Below are 26,611 nucleotides of genomic sequence, written 5' to 3' on the forward strand. Positions count from 1 at the left end.
CATGAACTCATGTAGGTCTATTTTTTTCTCTTGTTTTTTTTGTTGAAGAAAATATACAGATACATTTTTGATATAGACAGTTTTAATTTTTTTTCTCGTCTGTTTTTTGTCAATGATACTGCATCTCAATATAGTCACAGCAAGTGTTTATTGATGTCCGTATCATCTTGGAAAAAAACGGTCGTCGTTAAATATATTTTTGGTCATTATTTTTGCTAAGGAAATTTACATTAGACGGGGATTTAAACTCATGAAATCTGGCAACCATAACCATGAAAACTCATGGAGGTCTAGATTTTTCCCTCTACTTTTTTCTTAGAGAAATTTAGAAATTTACATTTTTGTTGATATGTTGATTGCATGTTGATATAGTAACAGTTAGCATTTGATGATGTCAGTGTAATTTTGTCTTCATCATGGAAAAAAGGTTGTTTTCTGTAACAAAATTAACACTAAGTAGGGGGATTTACACTTTTGTAATCTGGTAACAGCAAGCACAAAAACTGCTGGAGGTCTATTTTTTCTCCCCTTTTTTGTTGAAAAAATATATTAATAATTTTATCATCAAAAATATTACATATTGATATAGTGACGTTAGTATTTAATGATGTGTGTATCGTCTTGGAAATAACATTCATCAACAAATATTTTTCGCTATAGTTTTCGTCAATGAATTAACACTATATAAGGGGATTTACACTCTTGACATCTGGCAACCCCAAGCATGAAAACTGTTGGAGGTCTATATTTTCCCCTCGTTTTACTTTGAAGAATATATATAGAGACATTTTTGCATGCAGAGAGAAAAAAATTTTAAACTACATTTTAGTTGTATATTTTTCATCAACAACACTGCTTATTGATATAGTCCGAGTTAATGCTGTCTGAGTCGCCTCGTTTTCATCTCGTTTTAGTCAACTAATATTTTAAACTCTTGAAATCTGGCAACCCCAAGCATGAAAACTCACAGAGATCAAGATTTTTTTCCCCTGCAGAAATTTTGAATTTAGACTTTTTATTTTTTTAAACGACAATTTAGTCTTTTCTCAGCAATGATGCTACTTGTTGATATAGCCACAGTGTCATCTCAACTTACTCACAGGAAAAGTTCGTCAAGGAGTATTTCTCAGCACAGTTCTAGTTGCTGTAATGAACACTGACCTGCATGCGCGCAGCTCCGAGTCCCTCTCCTCCACGCTGGTCTCCAGCTCCTCCACCCGGCGACTCAAGCTCATGAACTGTGACCCTGCGCTCTCCTCCAGCGCCTGGACCTGGGCCTGCAGTACCACGAGCGTGGCCGTCTTCTCCCGCAGAGCCTCCTCCATCCTCTGCTTCATCTCGTCGTACTCGTCCTGAGGCTGCTTGTGCTCGATGAGAGCCAGCTCCTGCTGCAGCTTCTCGATGACGGCGTTGAGCTGCTCCACCTCCTCCTCGCTGTTCCTCTTCAGACGCTGCTGCTCGCTCCGCAGACACTCCACCTGCGCCTCCAGCTCGCCCAGGAGCTCGTCCTTCTCCTCCACCGCCTGCAGACCAACAGATCAGCTCAGAGAAGAGTCGCCTCTCATTCCCTTTGGGCTTCATCTCAGAGCATTCTCCAATCGTTCACCCAAGAATGAAAATCAATTAGCATGTCGTTCCAACCCAGTATTATTGTATAAAGATGATATTTTGTCAAATGTCTGAGTTGCTGTTTCACATGCAATTAAAGCTGATGGCTTTATTTATTTTATCACTTTATACTGACAAGATTCAAAAAGAAAACCAAAAAGCAATGTTAAATGTAGTGATGCACCAAAACAATTTTATTTATTTTTTTCACCAAAACATTCCAATATATTTATTTACATTTTTCAGGATTCCTTTTTAATGGTTTAATCAGATTTTAATAATTACAAAGCATGTCTAATATATTTAATTTAATATTTTACAATTTATTAATATGAATAATTTATTAATAATATTAAACCTGTTATTGTAATATATATATATATATATACAGTATATATACACACTCCATTCCTCTGAATAACTGAAGAGACCATGGTTCATTGATCACATGACTTCAGGAGGACTACAGAGCACCAGTCATATGAATTATTATGGTATCAGCAGTATAAAACACTACAAAAAACAGAAGCTCAGACATTCTTTGCATTTCATTAAAAAAAGGAAATAATATAAGGTTGGAACAACATGAGCGTGAGTAAATGATGACAAAATATCTATTTTTGAAGATGCATTTTTTTAAAATGCTGAACAGATATTTGGCCTTGGTTAAAGTCCCAGGTAATCTGACCTGTGTGTAACTGTGTTCACTCGCCACAAGAGTCTGTAAGATTTAGGACTCTCAGGCACTTTCATTTAGCCCGCTCAAATATATCAGTGGTGCAATCAATTCCTGAAGGAATATTTTATGCAAATATAAATATTCTGTCATCATCAATTCGTATGACTTTTTCAGGAAACAAAAAGATGCATTACACAATAAACTGGCTACTCTCTTTCATACAGTGACCCGGAGCTCCAAAAAACTGGAGCAAATGAGTTACTGAAGACTTGAAATATAGAGCATGACAGAGTTATTAGAGTCAACTAAAACCTTCATTTTTTTTTTACTTTGTTACACAAAATAAATGTTAATTAAAATAAAACAAAAATATAAAACGGTATTTTATAAGCTGATTTCCAAGGCAACAATTTCTCGTTTTCCTTTAGTGTAACTCGATGTACTATAATAATAAAACTAAAATTGAAATATAGACATATTTAAAAAATAAATAGACTAATAAAAATGACAAAAACACAATTTACTGTAACTAAAATTAAAATTAAAACTATAAAAATAAATTAAAAATATTAATAAAAAAAGATATATAAATGATACTAATGTAACACTGATGCATAAGTTGTATGGAGTATTATTTTTATAATAATATTATGGCACTGTCATGTCATTTCACTTCCACTGTGTGGAAAAGAGCAGCGTGAACATGCGGCTAAACATCTCATTTCATTTTCCACAATTAAAACATGGGTTTTGGGTGAGTAGTTTTTGGTCAAACTATCCCTTTCACCAGGAAATGAAGATGAGTTAATGTAAAACACACTTCAGAACAAACACCAAACCACATCAAAACAAGGAACGGATGAGCAAATGAATCAATCCACAGGATCTGAGGCAGGCGTTTCCATTCAGTCAAACGATGGATGAACCTGTTCTCTGAATAACCACAAATAAATTCAGTTTAAAGAATGCAATCAGTTCTTTATCATGCACTCTTTAAACAGAAGCTCATGCGTTTCGCCGTTTGTGTCACTGTTGCTAAAATTAAGATGCAAACACAAGCTGGCAAAAGACATGAGATGCACCAAACCAGACAGACACACGAGTTTGACGGCTGCTGCTATATGCATGTGTGTGAGAGACACACACTGACAGTCGCCGTGTTTCCACACATATGCATACGTCTTTACCTCTTTCTCAGGGTCTGTTCCCACGTGCTGACGTTTAGCGAGCTGTTCGTTAAGGACGGCTATCTGCCTGTCCTTCTCCTCCAACACCTTCAAGAGTTAAACATCATCACATGACTCTGAATTTAGGACAGTCTTGTCTGTCGGGAAGTGATTTAGGCTGCGCAGGAGCTAAGATTAGCATCGAGATGATCTCTGTTTAACACTCACACTCTGATTCATATTCAAGTCAACATGAAATATGTGACCTTGGAGTACAAAACCAATCAGAAGGGTACATTTTATGAAATTGAGATTAATGCATCATCTGAAAGCTGAATAAATAAGGTTTCCATTGATGTATGGGTTGTTAGGAGAGGATAATATTTGAAAATCTGGAATCTGAGGGAGCAAAAAAATCTAAATATTGAGAAAATCTCCTTTAAAGTTGTTCAAATGAAGTTCTTAGCAATGCATATTACTAATCAAAAATGAAGTTTTGATATATTTACGGTAGGAAATTTACTAAATATCTTCATGGAACATGATCTTAATATCCTAATGATTTTTGTCATAAAAGAGAAATGTATAATTTTGATCCATACAATGTATTGTTGTCTATTGCTACAAATATACCTGTGTTACTGATGACTGCTTCTGTGCTGCAGGGTCATATATATCTATTTACTGTCTTAATCGGGTCTTGTTATTAATAATTCATCAGTGCATGCTACTATAAAGAAAAATGATTGTCTTCATAATCGGTCATTAAAATGTAATAACTTGCTCCAACTCTTTGCTGACATATTTGTCGTTTTCCTGTCCAAATATGTAAATATTCTTAAATAAAAATGAAGGAAAAGTACTTAAATTCTTGTTTTCTGAAAATGTTTTAAAATTAAGCAAATTTATGTTTAAAAATATCTGCCAATGGGCTCAGAAAAATAATAATTTCCCCTGTGAATTAAGTTTTTTCTGGCAGATTTTTGTTCTTGTAAATTGTATTTTTTAAACTGCAAACGTTTCATGTTGACTTCAATAAAACATTAACTTGTTCACACACACACACACACATATATAAATACATATATATCAGACAGACAGTATGAGATGTGCAGTGCAAAAGTGATTTTCTAACTTTGTATTTTGCCTTGTTTTCCAGAACAAATATCAAAATGTTTCTAAATCAAGAATCATCCATTAATGGTAAAATGGCATCAGATACAAAGTATTCTGATATAAATGTATCAAAGTTAAATGAGTTTATGCTTATAACAAGAATAAATATCTGCCAACAGGTTCAGAAAAAATGTAATAAATCTGAAAACCCCCCCCAAAAAAAAAGAAAATAGGATTTAAAAATACAATTAATAAAATCACTTTTCTCTCTGAAGTTTACTTTTCTGACCCCGTTGGCAGATATTTATTCTTGTTTTAAACAAACTAACTTAATTTTGATTCATTTTGTCAGAAAACAAGGCTTAATACTTTGCTTGCATCTTTATTTATATATGATTAAATATTTGTACTGGAAAACAAGACGAAAATATTAAATAAGAAAATATTTAGCAATGTGACAACTGCAGTAAACATGGGTTTTGCTCTGAAAGAGACATAATAAATACACATTAGTACATACAGTTTGACCCAAATCTAAATAACATCAAGGCCCGTTCACAGCAGGGACGATAACTACAATATATAGCATTTAATAGCATTTAAAGAGACAGTCACAGTCCACGATACAGTATTGTTCTTGATGTGAACGGGGCCGTTAAACAGCAGGAACGCTTGGGGTCGGGAATAGAAAATCACTTCCAATTCCAGAATCGGAGACTTGTTGTAAAATTGTTGTTCAATTCTGCCTATCAATTCCTGTGTGTGCATCTTTGTTTTTTTAGGAGGTGAAAAGGAGCTGTTAAAAATGTATTTGTCTTTGAATCATTCACTCATGAGATTCATTCAAAAACACTGATTCATCCAGTAATGAAACACTGAATCGTTGAATCATTCCATGCATAAATTCCATGAGGTTTTGTTTAGCCGTCTAATTAATTTTTTTAAAAGTCTCAATGTATCCAGAAGCTCTGTTTTGCACACAAACAGCTCTTAATCAAATCCAGTTTTTATGTAGCCGGCTGATTTTTTGTTTATGGTATTCAGCAGGAATTAAGTGTTTTGCAAACAGAGACGCAGAATAAATACGACCCAGGAGCACAAAACCAGTCATAAGGTTCAATTTCTTGAAATTGAGATTTATCATAAATAAGATAAATAATCTTTCCATTGATGTATGGTTTGTTATGATAGGACAATATTTGGCTGAGATACAACTATTTGAAAAATCTAAATATTGAGAAAATCTCCTTTAAAGTTGTCCAAATGTTCTAAGCAATGCATATTACTAATCAAAAATTACGTTTTGATATATTTACGGTAGGAAATTTACTAAATATCTTCATGGAACATGATCTTTACTTAATATCCTAATGATTTGTGGCATAAAAGAAAAATCTGTAACACTTTATTTTAAGGTGTCCTTGTTACACACGTTACATGCACTAATTATTATAATACCAATAAATTATGCATAATTACATGCAAGTAACCCTAACCCTAAACCTAACCATATAGCAAGTATATGAAGTTGATTAATATTACTCAGTACTTAAATGTATAATTACACTGTAACAAGGACACCTTAAAATAAAGTGTAACCGAAAAATGTATAATTTTGATCCATACAATGTATTGTTGGCTATTGCTACAAATATACCTGTGCTACTGATGACTGCTTTTGTGCTGCAGGGACACATATGTTTTTTTTTTTAAACGCATTGTAATGGAAACTTGGAATCGATAAGGAATTGATAAGCAGAATCGGGATCAGAACGCTCTGGATATCTCTTCAGAAACAGCGTGTGAGAGCAGACCTGTGCGAGCCGGGCCTGAGCCTGCAGATCCTGCTGATGGCTGCTGATCTCCTTCCTCTGGATCTCCAGCTGCATGTGGAGCTGATTCACCTCCTCGCTCTTGTTCTCCAGCTCCTCACGGAACTGCTCCAGCTGCTCCTCCAGATTCACGATCTGAACACACACACAAATACACCACTGTTACACATAAGGGCTGGGAATTCAAAATCGACTCCGATTCCAGAATCGTATACTTAAGGTCAAAATAAAAATTTCGATTCCGCTTATCGCTTCCTATGCGCTATTTTTTTCTTCTTCACGAGGACCGGTGTGACCTAGCGATCTGCCAGGACTTGCTCGCTAATCTAAGCGCTCCAAAGTTTCTCTGCATTTGTGATCAGAAGCCAAAAAAGCTAAGTTTAATATCTGTGATAGTTAAACATGTTGCAAGAGAGGTGTCACCACCAACATGACATTAATTTAATAGATCGTTAAATAAATGTGATTCTATTCCTTTTCTGTTACAAACATTTAAATCACAGAAGCACTGTTATAAAAGTTCATAGTTCAGATATAAACCCTGATATGTACAGTAGCGATTAAAATCGAATGACACTTCAAATGAAGATTTATCGATTACATTGTTACGCCAGTAGGTGGCGAAAAGGGTCTGTTAAAATGTATTTGTCTTTGAAACGGACAAGAGAATCGTTCAAGGACGCAGATTCATCCAGTAATGAAACATCCTGAGTCAGTCATTCATAAATTACATGTGATTTTGTTTAGTTGTCTAATATTTTTTTCTTCAGAATCATGAGAACCACAACATCTATTGGGAAAAAAAGAAAAAAACTCAATTTATCCAGAATCATGCAGTTCTATTTTGCACACAAACAGCTCTTAAAGAGTCAAGTTTTTATGCAGCCTGTTGATTTTTGTTCATGGTATTCTGCTCCAATAAATGGTTTGCAAAAAAGAGACACAGTATACATGTTTGATATCATTATTTAATCACATTGGAATCGAAACTGGGAATTGAAAAGAATCGGACTCAATAAAATTCAAACGATACCCAACTCTAGTTACACAGCAGCAATATTTAAAATTACTAGAAATTTATTTTAAGAAAGATTTTTTTCCATGCTTTAATTTCAACAGAAAAACTTTAAGCAGCACTTTGTTTGCTAAAAATTTCATTGTTAAGTAAGGAATAATTGACTCTGGGCTGTTGAATTATTAGAAAAATAATGCATTATTTTTCTAATAATTCAACGGCCCAGAGTCAATTATTCCGCTTATACAACGGTTGCCACACCTCGATCAGATGATATATTTCAAGGCATTTTCTACTTAAATCGCTATTGTGAGTAGGATTATTTCTTCTGCATCTCATCCAACGCCTCCGTTGCTAATTCCAAACCGTAACGGAGGCTTGAGCCATTGATAGCAGACGGATACAGTTAATAACTAAGTTATGAGAGAGAGAGAGAGACCTCTGTGAGTCTGTGTCTCTCAATAGTGTTCGGCAGCAATGTCTCTAACGTTAGTCATAGTGAAACTTAGTTCATTTTCTTCCTGAACAGCGCCGTTGTTGTTACCTCGCTTGTGAGAAGTCCAGTAGTTTTTAAGTTGTTAAACTATGTTACTGATAAAATCGTCAGAGTTGCACTAACAACATCAGCGCGTATGTTAGCATGTGCAAACTGTCTGTGGGGAGAGAGAGCGGGAGAGATAGAGTATGTCTATGTACATAATGAAACGTAATTTTGTGGCAAAAACATGGACATGATCTGTCGTTTTTATCCTATTGTTTACTATATTTATTTATTTGGCCTGTGTCGTTGTGGGTTTTGGATCTTTTGCTGTTTTAGGCTGTAATGGGAAAAAAATGATTTTAGGGAAAAATAAAACTGATTTAATCAAATTTAAACATTTTATTTTTGTTAAATTGTATATGTCACCATAATTTCAGTTAACGACATGGGCTTTCTGCTTACTATATATTTTTAGATTTTACTAAATAAATAAAAAATATATTTTTTTAAATAATATATATTTAAAAATCCACACAAACTAATTTTTGGCCATAACCTGTTTGAGGATTTTCCAGTGATGCTCTGCACTACCCATAATAGTCGCTGTTACCATGGAAACAGGAATCTTTATCAGGCTCGTGAGCAGCGTAACATGAGTTAATATGGGATGTTTGAGTGTTACAGTATAAACAACAGTAATGATGCTTTCTGACACAAAAATCCTGTTCTTGTGCTTTTAAAACTGGTTTTGTTCAAGGCTTACACTTCTGTGCTGAAGAGTTCTCTTTGAGCTCCCTATAAATATATGAAAGTGATGAGCACTACATAGTACTGAGTCATAAATTTGCATCTGGATACATGAGACAATCCTCACAACCCAATTCTGTTGCTGGAATGGTTAAGGTGACAGGAAGTACCTCTTTCTCCTTCCTGTCCAGAGCCTCTCTCTCTGTCTGCAGCTGTGCTTCCAGTGTGACGTCTGCTCTGCCTGCCATGGACACATGCTGGACCTCCTCAACCTGCACACACAACACACACACACACACACGTGAATACACACACAACACACACACACACACACACACACACACACAGGTGACTGCTTCATTGTGTTTGACTGTCTGTCGTGTGGTTTCTGAACACAAAAACACAACTAAACGCATCCAATCAGCATCAGGTGACTCCAAAACCAGCGTAACCATACAGGTTTAGACGTTTTCCAGTTCACAATTAGACCGCGACCAGCATACAGAACAGCAATAAATAATAATAATAATAAAATATAAATATTCAAAATAAGTAGAATGAAAAAAAAAAATAATACTGATGGTAATAATATTAATATTCAAAATAAGTCTAACAACAAAATAATAATAATAGAAATAATATTAAAAATGTTGAATGACAATGTCAATTGCAAACTTAAAAATAAATAAAATGTATGACATAATAATAATAATAATAATAATGATGATGATAGCAAAGGTAATAATAATATTAATATTCAAAACAAAATGTCTGACAACAAAATAATGAAAATAACTGAAATAATAATTTTCAAAAACAGTTGAATGACAAAACGATGATATTCAAAATATAAAAGCTGAACAAGAAAACAAAATGATGACAAAATAATAATAACAACATTCAAAATAAAGAGTTAAATAAAAAAAATAAAAAAATAACAAAAACTAAAAAAAATTAATCTAAGATAAATAATAATATTATTATTATTATTTAGTCATTTAGCAGACGCTTTGGAAAGAGACTTACAAATGAGGACAACAGAAGCAATCAATCGTAATATTAAAACAACTAAACACAGATCCAAAACTAAAAGATAAAACTTTATCAATACTACCTATACACATTTTAAAAATAAAGAAATTAAATAAAAATGACAAATTGCATACAACAAAATTTCTAAACTTAACATTAAATGAAAAACAAAATAAATAAAGCTAAAAACAATTCAAAATATTAAAGAACAAAAGGTATAAGAGTATAATAATGATTCTAACATAACACTCAAACACCAAACAAACAACTATATATATGTATATGTACAACCACACACACACACATTTATAAATTCAATATATATATATAGTCAGTCGTGACGTATTGTCAAGTATGGTGACCCATACTCGAAATTGGTGCTCTGCGTTTAACCCATCCAAGTGCACACACACAGCAGTGAGTAGTGAACAAATCCACACACACACACACACACACACCGTGAACACACACCCGGAGCAGTGGGCAGCCATGCTGCAGCGCCCGGGGAGCAGTTGGGGGTTCGGTGCCTTGCTCAAGGGCACCTCAGTCGTGGTATTGAGGGTGGAGAGAGCGCTGGACGTTCCCTCCCCCACCTACAATTCCTGCCGGCCCGAGACTCGAACCCACAACCTTTGGATTACAAGTCCGACTCTCTAACCATTAGGCCACGACTTTCCCCTATATATATATCTCATTTCATTTCCATTTAGTTTGTTGAAGTATTAAAATAACTCAAATTAAATAAAACTAAAACTTAATAAAAGACCTATACAGACATAATAAATTCAGACATAATTTAACTTAAATTAAAATAGATAACTAATACAAATCACAACAGTATAGTTTATCAGTAATCCTAAGAAATATCACTGCCAAACACACATGCTAAAAACAACAACTTACTTACACACAGAAAGAAATGATTATAAAACTGAAACAGAAGTGAAACAAGTAGAAAAGAGGAGAGATAGAAAGTGATTCTTCTATCGTTTGCCGGTGTCTCAGCCCGGTGGAGTCGGTGGTCTTTACATGAGGAGGACTTCACATGAGGAGGACTTCACACGACAACTGCTGCGGTAAACTAAGCTTTTTTATACCCATCTAACAAAATACTAATTGAATTTAGATGAACACACTTCCTTATTTTTCCACAACAAATGGCCAAGCAAGCGCAGACACGGACAAGAACGCGAGACAGAACGACACCAAAAAAAAATCATTTAAAAAATTTCTAAATTTTAAAATTGCCATTTAAAAAATCTATGGGCTAACTCAATATAATATAATAATATTCAAAATAAAAAAAATTATAAATTAAATAATAATAATAAATATTGTATTTATTTGTATATTGCCTCTTAAGAACTCAAGGTCAATGTGAAAAACAGCATTTTCCAAATCATGGCTTTAGCATGTTGAGTGTGTGCTGTAACCGCCAGAAACACACTAAAAATATTCATAAAACACCAAGAATAACATCTATATGATCTCACTACTAAGACAACAATCCCTCCTGCACATCTATTAAATCACTATTACATTACACACAGACAGATCTCACTGACACACGCACAGAAATAGAATATGACCATCAAAACAGAAACGTGACGCTGAACCGCTGCATCCGCGCACACACACACACACACACTCTCTCTCTCTCAGCTAGCAGCATTAGCTCTGCATCACCAGCAGAAACACACACTGACCCTGTGCATGAGTGTGTGCTCCAGCTCCCTCAGGCGCGCTCCCAGCGTCTCGATCTCCTCGTCTCTCTCACACACATCTCTCTGCAGCTGCTCCGAGCTCAGCAGCAGCTCACTGCAGCAGTCTGCCTTCTCCTGCAGTGCCGCGCTCAGCTCCCGCACCTGAGAGACACACACGGAGAGAGACGTCAGAGTGTGTGTGTGTGAGAGAGAGAGAGACAGAGTGTGTGAGTGTGAGAGAGAGAGAGAGAGAGAGACAGAGTGTGTGAGTGTGAGAGAGAGAGAGAGAGAGAGAGAGAGAGAGAGAGAGAGAGAGAGTGTGTGTATGTGTATGTGTGTGTGTCACTGCCTGGCAACTGACTGTGATTCTGCTCATGTGTCTTTGTTATTGCACATGCTGACGCAGAAAAACAGCCCTTAACGTGTTATTTACTGACTGGAAGCAATTTTAACATAATTCTGATCACACTGCAGAACAATATTAGACAGAACTACAATGGATACATATATATACATACACACACACACACACACACACACTCATGCATGCATACATATACATACATACATACACACACACTGCCTGGCCAAAAAATATATGTCACACTCTCTAATCGGCACGCATTCACCGTGGCATCATTTCGATAAGCTTCTGCAATGTCACAACATTTATTCCCATCCAGAGTTGCATTAATTTTTCGCCAAGATCTTGTATTGATGATGGGAGAGTCGGACCGCTGTGCAAGGTCTTCTCCATCCCAAAGACTCTCAATGGGGTTAAGGTCTGACTCTGGACTCTGTGGTGGCCAATCCATGTGTGAAAATGATGTCTCATGCTCCCTGAACAACTCTTTCACAATTTGAGCCCAGTGAATCCTGGCATTGTCATCTTGGAATATGCCCGTGCCATCAGGGGAAAAAAAAAACCCATTGATGGAATAACCTGGTCATTCAGTATATTCAGGTAGTCAGCTGACCTCATTCTTTGGGCACATAATCATCCATGCAGTAATTATCCAATGGGAGGATCTTACCTATTTGCTTAGTTAAATCCAGGTGGTGACTTTTTTTCTTGGACGGGCTGTGTGTGTGTGTGTGTATATATATACACACACACACACACACACACACACACACACATATATACATATATATATATATATATATATATATATATATATGAAGAGTTTATTTGCAAAAACAGATGATATATTATTATTATTGTTATTATTTATCTATATCTATCTCTCTCTCTCTCATAAGTAGCACAGGTATACAGGTGCATCTCAATAAATTATAATGTCGTGAAAAAGTTCATTTTTTCTTGTAAGTTATTTAAAAAAGTGAAACTTTCATATATTTTAGATTCATTGCATGTAAAGTAAAATTTCAAAAGTTTTTTTGTTTTAATTATGATGATTAGAGCTTACAGCTGATGAAAGTCAAAAATCAATATCTCGAAACATTAGAATATTTATATTTGAGTTTCAATTAATGACCATCTCTACAGTATAAAATCCGTGTATCTCTTGTTCTTTGAAACCACAATAATGGAGAAGACTGCTGACTTGGCAATGATCCAGAAGATGAACATTGACGCCCTCCACAAAGAGGGTAAGTCACAGAGGGTCATTACTGAAAGCTGTGGCTGTTTACAGAGTGCTGTATCAAAGCATATTAAATGCAAAGTTGACTGGAAGGAAGAATTTGGGTAGAAAAAGGTGCACAAGCAACAGGGATGACTGCAAGCTTGAGAATACTGTCAAGCAAAGCTGATTCAAACACTTGTGAGAGCTTCACAAGGAGTGGACTGAAGCTGGAGTCAGTGCATCAAGAGTCTCCACGCTCAGACGTCTTCAGGAAAAGGGCTACCAAGCCACTTCTGAACCAGAGACAACGTCAGAAGCATCTTACCTGGGCTGTGGAGAAAAAGAACTGGACTGTTGCTCAGTGCTCCAAAGTCCTCTTTTCAGATGAAAGTAAATTTTGCATTTCATTTGGAAATCAAGGTCCCAGAGTCTGGAGGAAGACTGGAGAGGCACAGAATCCATGTTGCTTGAAGTCACCAGACCCAACAATGCAGATGACCTGAAGGCCGCTATCAAAGCAACCTGGGCTTCCATTACACCTGAGCAGTGCCACAGGCTGATCACCTCCATGCCACGCCGCATTGAGGCAGTAATTAAAGCAAAAGGAGCCCCTACCAAGTATTGAGTGCATATACAGTAAATGAACATACTTTCCAGAAGGCCAACAATTAACTAAAAAATTTTTTTATTGGTCTCTTATGAAGTATTCTAATTTGTTGAGGTGAATTGGTGGGTTTTTGTTAAATGTGAGCCTAAATCATCACAATTAAAAGAACCAAAGGCTTAAACTACTTCAGTCTGTGTGCATTAAATTTATTTAATACACGAGTTTCACAATTTGAGTTAAATTACTGAAATAAATGAACTTTTCCACGACATTCTAATTTATTGAGATGCACCTGTATTTGTAGCAATAGCCAAAAATACATTGTATGGGTCAAAAGTATCAATTTGTCTTTTATGCAAAAAATCATTAGGATATTAAGCAAAGATCATGTAAAACTTAATTTTTGATTAGTAATATGCATTGCTAAAGACTTCATTTGAACAACTTTAAAGCTGATTTTCTCAATATTTAGATTTTTTCGCACCCTCAGATTCCAGATTTTCTAATAGTTGTATCTAAGACAAATATTGTCCTATCATAACAAACCATACATCAATGGACAGATTATTTAGCATATATATTATATACATACATACATATACATATATATATATATATATATATATATATACACACATACACACACACATAAAAACTGACCCTTATGACTGGTTTTTACTCTTGCTGGTATTGAGATTTGTGGTGATGTTTGGAGGTGTTGTGTGTGTAAATCAACACTCTGAGCTGATATCAGACTCGATCTCCAGCTCCAGACAGAAGCCAGAGTGAAACGATCGCGTGTCTTACCTCTCTGTCCCGCCGGTCACCTCCTGTCTGTGTTTTGGTGGGATTCTTCAGCTGCTGCTCCAGGTTGTGAATCTCTTGCTGAAAGACGTCTCGCTCGTGTTCCCTGTCCGCCGCCTGCTCCTGAAGGACAGAAGGACAGAAACACATTTAGACTCGAGCCGTACGGACCATGTGACACAGTTAGCATGCTACCATGCTAAACCACACAAAAACATCTGCTTACATCTGCTGAACTCCATGTGTTTAAGTATAATACTGTCTGACTGATACAGGTTTTGTGACAGCTGGTTAGGAAAAAAAACATTAAATGAACGTGGAAGAGAAGGAATTAATCGCTAATTGCTTTTATCACATCATTATGGAAGCTTATTTCTGCTATGGAATAAAAAAAAAAAATTACAAGAAAATTAAAAAGGTAATTGCGACTCATCTTATTGGCTTTTTATCTCACAATTCTGACTGAGTTTACATTTAACAATTCAGACTGAGAAAAAAAAATGTCAAAATTGTGAAAAATAAACTCAGAACTGCAAAAAAAACAAAACTTGGAATTGTAAGTCGCTTTGGATGAAAGCGTCTGCTAAATGAATAAATAAATGCAAACGTAATTGAGTGGAAAAAAACAAGAATGAGAAAAAAAAATCAGAATTACACAAACTCAGAACTGCAAGAAAAACAAAAAATTATGTGCTAAATAAACTCAGAATTGTGAGAAAAAAACAGAATAAGAAAAAGTTCCAATTGAAAAGTCAGAATTATGCAACAAATTCTGAACTGCTAATAAAAATTCAGACTTGCGAGAAAAATTAAATTGCGAGATATAAACTCAGAATTCAGAGAAAAAGTCAGAACTGAGGGCACTGTGGTATATAAACTCAGAACTGCGGTATATGAACTCAGAACTGTGCGATATGAACAGGATATGAACTCAGAACTGCGAGATATGAACTCAGAACTGCGAGATATGAACTCAGAACTGCGGGATATGAACGAGATATGAACTCAGAACTGCGGGATATGAACTCAGAACTGCGGGATATGAACTCAGAACTGCGGGATATGAACTCAGAACTGCGAGATATGAACTCAGAACTGCGAGATATGAACTCAGAACTGCGGGATATGAACGAGATATGAACTCAGAACTGCGGGATATGAACGAGATATGAACTCAGAACTGCGGGATATGAACTCAGAACTGCGGGATATGAACTCAGAACTGTGGGTTATGAACGAGATATGAACTCAGAACCGTGGGATATGAACTCAGAACCGTGGGATATGAACTCAGAACTGCGGGATATGAACGAGATATGAACTCAGAACTGCGGGATATGAACGAGATATGAACTCAGAACTGCGGGATATGAACTCAGAACTGCGGGATATGAACTCAGAACTGTGGGTTATGAACGAGATATGAACTCAGAACTGCGGGATATGAACGAGATATGAACTCAGAACTGTGGGATATGAACTCAGAACTGTGGGTTATGATATGAACTCAGAACTGCGGGATATGAACGAGATATGAACTCAGAACTGTGGGATATGAACTCAGAACTGTGGGTTATGAACGAGATATGAACTTAGAACTGCGGGATATGAACTCAGAACTGCGGGATATGAACGAGATATGAACTCAGAACTGCGGGATATGAACGGGATATGAACTCAGAACTGCGGGATATGAACTCAGAACTGCGGGATATGAACTCAGAACTGCGGGATATGAACTCAGAACTGCGGGATATGAACTCAGAACTGTGGGTTATGAACGAGATATGAACTCAGAACTGCGGGATATGAACGAGATATGAACTCAGAACTGCGGGATATGAACGAGATATGAACTCAGAACTGCGGGATATGAACGAGATATGAACTCAGAACTGCGGGATATGAACTCAGAACTGCGGGATATGAACTCAGAACTGTGGGTTATGAACGAGATATGAACTCAGAACTGCGGGATATGAACGAGATATGAACTCAGAACTGTGGGATATGAACTCAGAACTGTGGGTTATGAACGAGATATGAACTCAGAACTACATTTACATTTACATTTATTCATTTAGCTGACGCTTTTATCCAAAGCGACTTACAATTGCTATATATGTCAGAGGTCGCACGCCTCTGGAGCAACTAGGGGTTAAGTGTCTTGCTCAGGGACACATTGGTGTCTCACAGTGGATTCGAACCCGGGTCTCTCACACCAAAGGCATGTGTCTTATCCACTGCGCCATCACCACCCCACTACTGCGGGATATGAACGAGATATGAACTCAGAACTGCGGGATATGAACTCAGAACTGTGGGTTATGAACGAGATATGAACTCAGAACTGCGGGATATGAACGAGATATGAACTCAGAATTGTGGGATATGAACAAGATATGAACCCAGAACTGCGGGATATGAACTCAGAGGATGAAGAAGAATGCTGAAGCAACTCACGTCCATGAACTTGCGGTTCTTCTCCAGCTGTTTCTCTAAGGCCTGTATTTGCTGCCGCAGGTCGGCCGTCTCAGTGCTGTGCGTCTCCTGCAGCTCCTGCAGACGGCTCACCTGCTCCTCCAGCTCCGCCTCCAGCTGCTTCACCTGCTGCAGCAGCTCACCACTCTCCTTCTGCGCCTGACGCTGCACCTCCACCTTCTCCGCCATCAGCTTCTCCGTCTCCTCCAGCAGGTCTGAGGACAGCCAGGCACTCGTTAGCAAAGCCAGTACTGGCGCTCGGCGGATGACAAAACATGGAGCAGCTTCAGAGACTCCTTCACAGCGTCAAAGACTGTCAAAAACTAATTAAAGTCTTCATTAAATCTTAACTTTACAGAAAGATTATGTTCTCAGCGCATTATAAACTGCTGCTGTAGTCTTGATGGACTTTAATAAACTGCAAATTGCAAACTTAATTTATAGGATATAAACTGCTTGGTAAAAGGAATCTCATGAATTTTCTCAACAACATGTTCAGATCATTTTAACCACAAAATCAAAAGAAACAGAGGAAATCATATTTTGAAAGAACTGAAAAATTTGAGGAAAATGTACTTAATTTATAATATACAAATTACAATATACAAATAATTTTTGTTGTTATTGTTAACTAAAACTACAGCTAAAACTATTAAAAGTAGTTTTCGCTAATTGAAAAAAGCTGAAATTAAATAATTATTAGATGAAAAAAATAAAAAAAATAAAAAAAAGTTAAAGTACTGAAGTTTCTAAAATAAAAAATGAATTAAATATAAATATAAAAAAGTAAAATGACAAGCACCTAATGAAATGTTAAGTAAAATTAAAATAAAAAATTAACATATATAAACAAAAGACAATTTGCTTTATTGCAGTGTTTGTTATTTTTAACTAAAACATACTATTAAAAGTTGCTTATGCCAATTGAAATAATAAAGCTGAAACAAAATAAAATAAAATAAAATATAAACATTAGATAAAATGTAATGTTCCCTTGGCAACTTTTACAAAATAAAATAAGTTTAACTTGAAATACTAAACTTACTCAAACTGAAATAAAAATAAATCAAGGCTAAAAACTAATAAAATACAAAAATTTAAACTAAATTTGCAATGAAAATTGAAAATATAAAAAAGGCTAATTGAAAATATTTAAAAATACTATAATATTAAATTTTCTTTATGCAAAATGTAATTTCTTGTTTTGTTCTTTTGATTTTGTGACGATCATGATATGTTTTTTTTAATGTTCTCTGCTGTTCTCCACTTTTGTCTCCAGCTGCATATGGCACATCGGCGAGACAGATTTCCCATTTCCCACAATCGTTCCCATTCACATGATCCTGTCAGCAACCACCGAACCAACCCACAGTGCAGGAGAGGACGAGGGGCGGAGCCTGTGATGTCACAGGAGGGGGAGGGGTTAAGTGCAAATGCAAAACAGAAAGGAAAAGAAACCTGTGTCTTATTGAACAGCCATCAGCTGAAGACAAATCACAGTCTAGTTCAGACTTGTTGTCTTGCAACTAGTAATTAAAAGATAATTTTTCAGATTCCATTTCAGTTAAGGTTTATTTTATTACACTAAAGAAAAATTAGAAATTGCCTTAGAACTATATAAAGTTTATTTGTTTATTATTTTTTCAGTTAATATTTATTTTATTTTATTAAACTAAAAAAAGAACAGAAATGTTACTCTGGCAAAATGTAAATTTTTTAAAAGTTTATTAAATTACATTTTTTAAATTTATTTTTTTACATTTTAATTTAATTTAATTTTATAAAATCTACTTCGAAATATTAACAAAAACTATAACAGTACATCATTAGTAATAAAACACAGACAATAACAATAAGTAACTTTTAATGGCTTCAGTTGTAGTTTACTGTAATAGCCCTATTTATTGTTTATTATTATAATAAATTACATATTAAAAGTATTATGCATTAATTTTATTTTAAATTCCAGGTGAGATCGCACAGTCCTGAAGCCCAATCCAGCACTTAAGCTGTTGCAGGCTGATGCTGAGATGGCTGTTCAATAGCAGCTAGCCGCGGCTAACCCATGCTAGCGTGTGTTTCCAGAAGATATCGAGTGATGTGATGTTAATGAGCTCAAGCAGTGGTTAGTCCATCAGCGGAGCCGAAAGCAAGCAAAGCTCTGTGTTATTGATCAGCGCGTGCATGTCAATCAATCGATCGATCAATCAATCAGAGACAGTGATACACAGCGTGCCAGCCATGCCGCTCGTGAACACACACACTCTCACACACACACCTGCTTCAGGTGCTGCATCAAGAGCAGCCTCAACTAGTCCTGAGGAAAGAGAGTGAAAACAACACGTTCATCATGCAAATACAGGAGGAAAGAAGACAGAAACATGAAGACGGACACGATCCGCAGCTGCACACGTGTATGTGTGTGTGTGTGTGAGAGTGTGTGTGTGTGTGTGTGTGAGAGTGTGTGTGTGAGAGAGAGAGAGTGTGAGTGTGTGAGAGAGAGAGAGTGTGTGTGTGAGAGAGAGTGTGTGTGTGTGTGTGTGTGTGTGTGTGTGTGAGAGAGAGTGAGTGAGTGAGTGTGTGTGTGTGAGAGAGAGTGAGAGTGTGTGTGTGTGTGTGTGTGTGTGTGTGAGTGTGTGTGAGAGGGAGCGTGTTTGCTGTTTAAAGCCTCTTCAGATTCTCCTGCTGGAGTTTGGCACGTCATGCTATTGTAGTCATGCACTGCACCTGAAAACAGCTGAAATCACATCTGAAGGCCTGAACGTGATCCACAACGAGGCCAACAGTTTTGAGACGCTTGGTGCAAAAATGAAAGCAAAGCGTGTTTTTACATTTTGGGGGCGGCGAGGGACTCAGGGACTTAACTGCTGTGTTGTTAGATTAACAAATTAGACAAAAAAATAAAACTTAAACCAAAATAAAAAATGGTTCCTTGGTTACTAACTGAAATTAACAAAAAATAAATAAATAGCGGTATAAAAAAAATACAAAACAATTACTAAATTTAAATTAAAATTAAAATTCTAAAAACAGCTAAATTAAACACTACCATAGTATAAAATTACTGATTATTTAATATACAATTCTTAAATACTATAATAGTATATAAAAAAAGGCTAATATAACAAAAGAAGAATTAAAATATATATTAAAAATGACACTCTTGAAAACTAAAATCCTAAAAACAAAAGCTAATTAAATACTATCATAGTATATAATTACTTATTATTACAGCATTTAATATACTTAAACTACTATTCTTATATACTATAAACAATAGTAAATTAACACTACTTAAGCGTCATAAAAACAAAGAAAATAATAAAAATACACCAAATTTAAAAATAGGTTACATTTTCTTTATGCAAAATATAATGTTATTTTGTGCTGATTTGGCATAACAGGACTTGAGAATGAATACTGATTTAACCTATAAAGAAATCAATCTTGAGTTAATCATACTGCAGCAGCTCTGATTTTACCCATGAACACCTTCAGCAAATCAGTTATTATTCAGACATTGTTTCTCTGAGATGTAAGCCAATGGAATGGCAGCGAGTGTGAGTCATGTGACATACGCAGCTCTCGAGGCCCCGCCCCTTCTCTCATGGCATCCTGCTGGCGCGACATCAGCTCACGCTCGTCGTGGATCTGCTGGCGCTCCTGCTCGAGTTCACGCAGACGGCTAGCGGTCACACACAGCTCCTGCTCCAGATTCAGCTGCAGCTCTGCGCGCTCGCGGACCTGCTGCTCCAGCGCCAGACGCTCGCCGGTGTAGCCGTCAATCACACCTGCGGCACAAACACACGCTCACTCACTGATTCCTGCGGCATACGTGTGAAGCTCAACAGTTCTGGGCGAACAAATAAAAAAATACATAATATACAACAAATAAAACGTTGTTATTAGTATTATTATTATTAATATTATTAAATAAGGATTTAAAACTACAAATAATTTGTATTATAAATTCATTATGAATAAATAAACATTTATTATTATGATAATTATTATTAAATAATACAGATTTAAAACATATGTAATATTATTATAAATAAATAAAATATTTTATTAATAATAATAATAATAAATTATTATTATTATATTCAACAATACAGACTTAAAACAACAAATAAATAATATTATGAATTAATTATAAATAAATAAAAGCATTAATAATAATAATAATAATAATAATTAAATGCATTATTATTATTATTATTATATGCTTAAAACAAAATAAGGGTGAGTAAATGATTTTCGGGTAAACAAATTAAAAAAAACAATTACTATATTGTTTATTATAATATATTATAAATATTTATTATTATTATTATTATTATTTAATACCTTTTATTTAACAAAACATTGTTATTATTATTATTATTATTAATAATAATAATAATAAGGAGTATATGTGAGAGTGATTTTTGGTGAGTAAAAGTCTTTATTTGTAAGCTTGAGTTAATGTTTGTTTTCATGTGATGTAATTTTAGACGGCTGATGTAAAATATAACATTTCATTCATTTGCATGAGTGACGTAAAGGACATAAACACACACTCGCATGCACACACACACACACGCGCGCACACACACACAGAGCATGTCAGGCTGTATTTGGTTAACAGGATTTGAACATAAAGCATTTCTGCCCTGAATCCGTTCCAGGTCACTGATCCTCCTCTCGTTCTCCCTCAGTAAACTCCATCACCTTTTCCCACATTCTTCTACAATTTGACTGAAGTGTGTCAAACTGAATATTTATGAGGAACATAAGACTGTAGTGTGAGACCTGAACAAAAACTCATTTCCTGACAGTTTTACCATCACCTGTGAAGCTGACGGTGTTGAATCATTTTAATATAAAAACATCAAAATAAAACATTTAGTAAAATTTAAATAAAATATTTTACATTTTTATTATTTTATAAATTGTATGCATATTTATTTTAAAATAATTTAAAAAAAATTAAAAAATAAAATCAATCAAAATAAAACACTTTAAACACTTCAGTTTTATTAGATTTTTTTTTAATGCGTCGTGTTTCTTCTCTTTCCGCTGTCCTGGATCTCATGTTTGTTTAATGCAAAAGCACATTCATAACACAACTGTTGCAAATGTAATTGTAAATGTAAATGTATTTAAAGGTATCAGTTGTAAAGCCGAAAGAATGCATGTAAATGTAGGAGCGTGACAGTCTTGTACAAACATCTAGAAGCAAAACCCGTCTGCTGTATTTGGACTGAACTCAGAGAATGAGCAGCCGAGTACAGACACGCAGGTGAAATAAGGACATAAAGACACGATCAAACCACAGACTCGCATAAGAGCAACAGCCACGGCCTGCAGGGTTTCTCAGTGAAACACAAACATTTAAGTCACGACAATTAAAAACTATTAAAGGCTATTAAAAACATACTGCGCCTCAATTACCCAACACACTTGTTTTATATTGAAAATGCTGGTCTGATCATTCAGTACAGTAAGAGATGATTGACATTCACAGACGAGGTGATGCTGAGGAATTACGGTCAGCTGATCTTCATTATGAAGGATCAGTGACAGCAGAGCAAACACTGACAGTAAACACACCCTACACAAACCACCAGCACAGCTCTGTGTGTGTTTAGTGCTCATCAGAGCCATTGTATCATCTTGTAACGTGACTATGGTAAACGTTTAGTGCTAAATAGCAAACTAAAGCTCATTCAAACATTTACGACATGACAATTCACATACACACACACACACACACAGACAAATGTAACCCTGACAACACACTAAAAATGCTGGTCTGTTTGAAAAATCTCAATGTCCAGCTATTGGTGTGTGTGTGTGTGTGTGTGTGTGTGCTGAAGTACCAGCCACTGCTGTCACCAACTGTCTCCAACACACACACACACACACCCCGTCACTGGGAATGACTGACCAATCACAGTCTGTCCTGAGCATCTTCAGAGAAAACTGCCCCTTGTTCTAGATCAGGGTTTCCCAAACTGGGTTTCGAGAGGGAACTGCAGGTGGTTTGCAAATTATATATAAAAAAAAAAATAAAAAAAATAAAAAAAAATATATATATTTTATATTAGATAAAAAGTAGATAAAATAAATTATTCTAAAATAAAAACTATAAAAAAATAAAAGACAGTAAAAATTCATAAATAAAAAAAGATTAAAAATTAAATAAAAATGATAAATAAAAAATAAGAAAATACATTATTGTAAAATAAAACAATAAAAACACTTTGAAAATTATACAATAATAAAAATGAAAAAAATAATATAAATGATTGTAGAAAAAACAATAAAAAATGTAAAATTTTTAAAACTAAATCTTAAAAATGTAAAATTTAATTAAGTAAATTATTATAAATTGAAACCAATCGAAATAAAGCAGTAAAACTTACAATATTAAAATGTAAAAAAACAAAACAAAATCAATCATTTTAAAATAAAAACAAATAGAAATAAGATACTAGCTAAAATTAAATTATACAAATGTAAAAAAAAAAAATATAAACAATAAAAAAATAAAACACTTTGTACTAAATAAAATGGAAAATTAAAATAAATACCATTTTAAAATAAAAAACAACAATCAAAATAAAACACCTGCCAAACATACATAAATCATAAACATAAAATTAAAACAAATCAACAGATCAAAATTAAACACTTACTAAAAATTTATAACAATCACAAAAAGGAAAATTAAAATAAATAAAAATTTTAAAACCACATACTAAAAAAAAAGATGTCACGTGACCATTAATCAACATCAGACAGCTGTGAACGTATGAATGTGTTGTTAAGTTATTGAAATATTAACTTAAAATGATCTCAGGGAGACATCAAGAAAATGTTTTAGCATCAAGGGGAGTTTAGAAAGTTTGTGAATCCCTGAATCCCTGATCTAGATCAATCTGTTCTCTGAAAGTTAGTAAACTGCACTGCTGTCATCTCCACACAAACAGAGCTGCTCGTGTAAAGAGACATCAGCATGTTGCTCCGTTACAGATACAGACACATACACAGAACACACAACAGTCCACTGACAACGAAACGCATCTGGAACGATTCAGAGATATTTGCAGTGAGGACACTGCAGCCGAAGCACTGAAGAGTTATCATGCTGCCAACACACACACACACACACACACACACACACACACACACACAAGCAAACACAACCCAGCTCTTTGACACACTGACATGCTGCCAGCACATCCTCCTCACATCCTCAAACTAGGGCTGGGCGATATGGCCTAAGAAAAAAATCAGATTTACGATTTAAATAGATTTTTCCCCCTTACTTCAAATCAATCTGCCGATGACAAAGAAATTGTTCAAAACAAGTTTTAACTTCATTTTGTTTTGATTTTCCCTTCTGGGATTTAATCTGGATTTCCCCCTTGGGGTTAAAGTGCAATCAGAAACAACAATAGTATAAATAGTATAAACAGTAAACGCAATCGTGAATCTCGAAAGTGAAAGTGAAACTAAAACGCTATCGTACATTCAAAAGCACTTTCAATGCCAGGCGTAATCCCTGATGCCCACAATTTTATATACAATTACCCATTTATAAAACTGTGAGAGAAAGTATTGAAATATATATTTTCCTCCCATCTCGTATTTATTCCCTTTAAAGAGTTCCGTAGTACACGTCATTTTCTTACCGTACACGGGATGCGGCGGATTGCGGGGGGGGGAGCGGGGGCTCACATGCGCACTGAAGTTATTTAACAGTAATCAGTTTGTCCACATGGTGGCGACACTGTTCCGGGCCGCTGTTTCACAGCTGAAAACGAAACTAAAGAGACGGACATCAAAATAGCTGAGACCGCAACAACAGACGCTCACATTGACAAGCGCTTGTGAGCGAGAGGGTATGAGACAGCTCAGCTTTGGTTTAAAACAGTTAAAAAATATTTGTTATCATTTATGACTGAACGGGGATAAATAGAGCAGACACTGAACATGGTTGACGCTTTCTAGAGAGCGTGCGCCGACCGCCCGCGTTCGTGTACAACTTCAAATGGAGAATACTTTGAAAGGCTGCGCGTTCAAAAACAAAGTAACGTTAGGCCTTTAACATCATGATGGCATCGTCTATCGGCCAAACCCTATATGGCAAGCGCGCGGGGGGGGGGGCTGAGCTCATTCGGAACTACGGGAGCTCAGAGGGGAGCGTCGGCGGATGTTAAAAAGAAAAACCATTTTCATTCAAACAAATCAACATAAACTACATCGATTTATACAATCGATTTATCGCCCAGCCCTACCTCACACACACTCACTCTCATACACACACACACACACACACACACACACACACGTACAGGCTCTCACACACACTCATACACACACACACACACACACACACACGCTCTCACACACACTCACACTCGCATACTCATACACACACTCTCATACTCATACACACACACACACACACACACACACACTCGCATACTCATACACACAAAACATACATACAAATTCGCTCTGTATGATTTATAAGAGTTTTGAAATATGGAGACATGGGGCAATGTCCTCATAAATCACCTTCTCCATGTAATACATATGTCATTATACAAATTTACGTCCTCATGTCACAAAAACGCACACACACACACAGAGACACACTCACACACACTCTCACACACACACTCTCACACACACACTCTCACACACACACACACACACAGGTTGGTTTTTGTGGTTTATGGGGACTCTCCATAGGCGTAATGGTTTTTATACTGAACAAACTGTGTGTGCTATTGCCCTACACCAACCCTACACCTAAACTTAGCCCTCACAGGAGACTTTGTGCATTTTTAGATTTTCAAAAAAACACCATGTTTTTTAAGCCTTTTGAATTACGGGGACATAGGCAGTGTCCTCATAAACCACCTTCATATTGTAATACCTCTGTCATACCTAGGGATGTAACGATTACCGGTTTGACGATAAATCATGATAAAATTCCCCACGGTTAGTATTACCGTCTCATATTTTAATTATCATTAAAACCGTATTCGATTACCGTGATTTGAACAACTCGCGATACATAAATACTGTCCGGCATAAAGCAGAGTGTAACAGTGTCACGAGCGCACGGCAGCAGAGTTTCATTCTGAGTGAAAACGGCGGAAAAGCTGGGAGGTTTTAAAAGAGTGCTGAGGGAATTATACAAATGAATATATCAATGCATTAATTATATGAATGTACCTCTGAAGGACCTGACTGTCTTCAGAAACGATTCGATGGCATTTTGTTTTCATCTCAGCTCCATGTAATACCTAAAGGAAGTGTTCTTAAACGCAATACTGCTTTGTTCGCGGAGTTCACGGGAATCAGCTGTAATTCAGCTTTACCATATAAAGCGCCACCTGGTGCCAGAGAGTGGATTTACAGACACTTATTTACATCCAGTCTGTGTGCAGTCTCTGTCTGGCCAAAAAACGAACCAAATTTGCATGCCCTGCTGTAAATTTTAACCGGTCGATTAAAAACAAGCAGAATCCTTAAGTGGATTCTACACATTTAAACAATTCAGATAAGCTGTATAGAATAATTTATGGAGCAAATAAAATACATATAATAATTTATTAATCAATTATCATTTTAACTTGACCCTTTTCTTTAAAGGCTGAAATGTGAGGTCTACCTTTATATTAAGCTTTATTTGAACATTTACATTATTTATTTGAACATGCTATTAAACTGGTGTCTGTCAAGATGC

The 26,611-nt window shown here is 35.6% G+C and overlaps 2 protein-coding genes across 3 annotated transcripts in view; one reads left to right on the forward strand and one right to left on the reverse strand.

The window, feature by feature from the left end:
- The window catches only part of LOC306847560 (tRNA-dihydrouridine(47) synthase [NAD(P)(+)]-like), a 356,345-nt gene that overhangs the window by 244,811 nt on the left and 84,923 nt on the right, over positions 1–26,611 (forward strand). The gene's annotated exons all lie outside the window — the stretch shown is intronic.
- Positions 1–26,611, reverse strand: part of LOC306847556 (A-kinase anchor protein 9-like) — a 124,143-nt gene that overhangs the window by 33,855 nt on the left and 63,677 nt on the right. Inside the window, exons 21-29 of the mRNA XM_079381545.1 lie at positions 20,439–20,651; positions 19,139–19,177; positions 16,843–17,075; positions 14,383–14,502; positions 11,383–11,541; positions 8,815–8,916; positions 6,384–6,536; positions 3,475–3,561; positions 1,162–1,523 (exon numbers count right to left, since the gene is read on the reverse strand). Of these exons, the coding sequence (XP_079237671.1) occupies positions 1,162–1,523; positions 3,475–3,561; positions 6,384–6,536; positions 8,815–8,916; positions 11,383–11,541; positions 14,383–14,502; positions 16,843–17,075; positions 19,139–19,177; positions 20,439–20,651 (1,468 nt within the window). The remainder of the gene's footprint in view (positions 1–1,161; positions 1,524–3,474; positions 3,562–6,383; positions 6,537–8,814; positions 8,917–11,382; positions 11,542–14,382; positions 14,503–16,842; positions 17,076–19,138; positions 19,178–20,438; positions 20,652–26,611) is intronic.

Source organism: Barbus barbus (assembly GCF_936440315.1).
Source record: "Barbus barbus genome assembly, chromosome: 27".
NCBI lineage: Eukaryota > Metazoa > Chordata > Actinopteri > Cypriniformes > Cyprinidae > Barbus > Barbus barbus.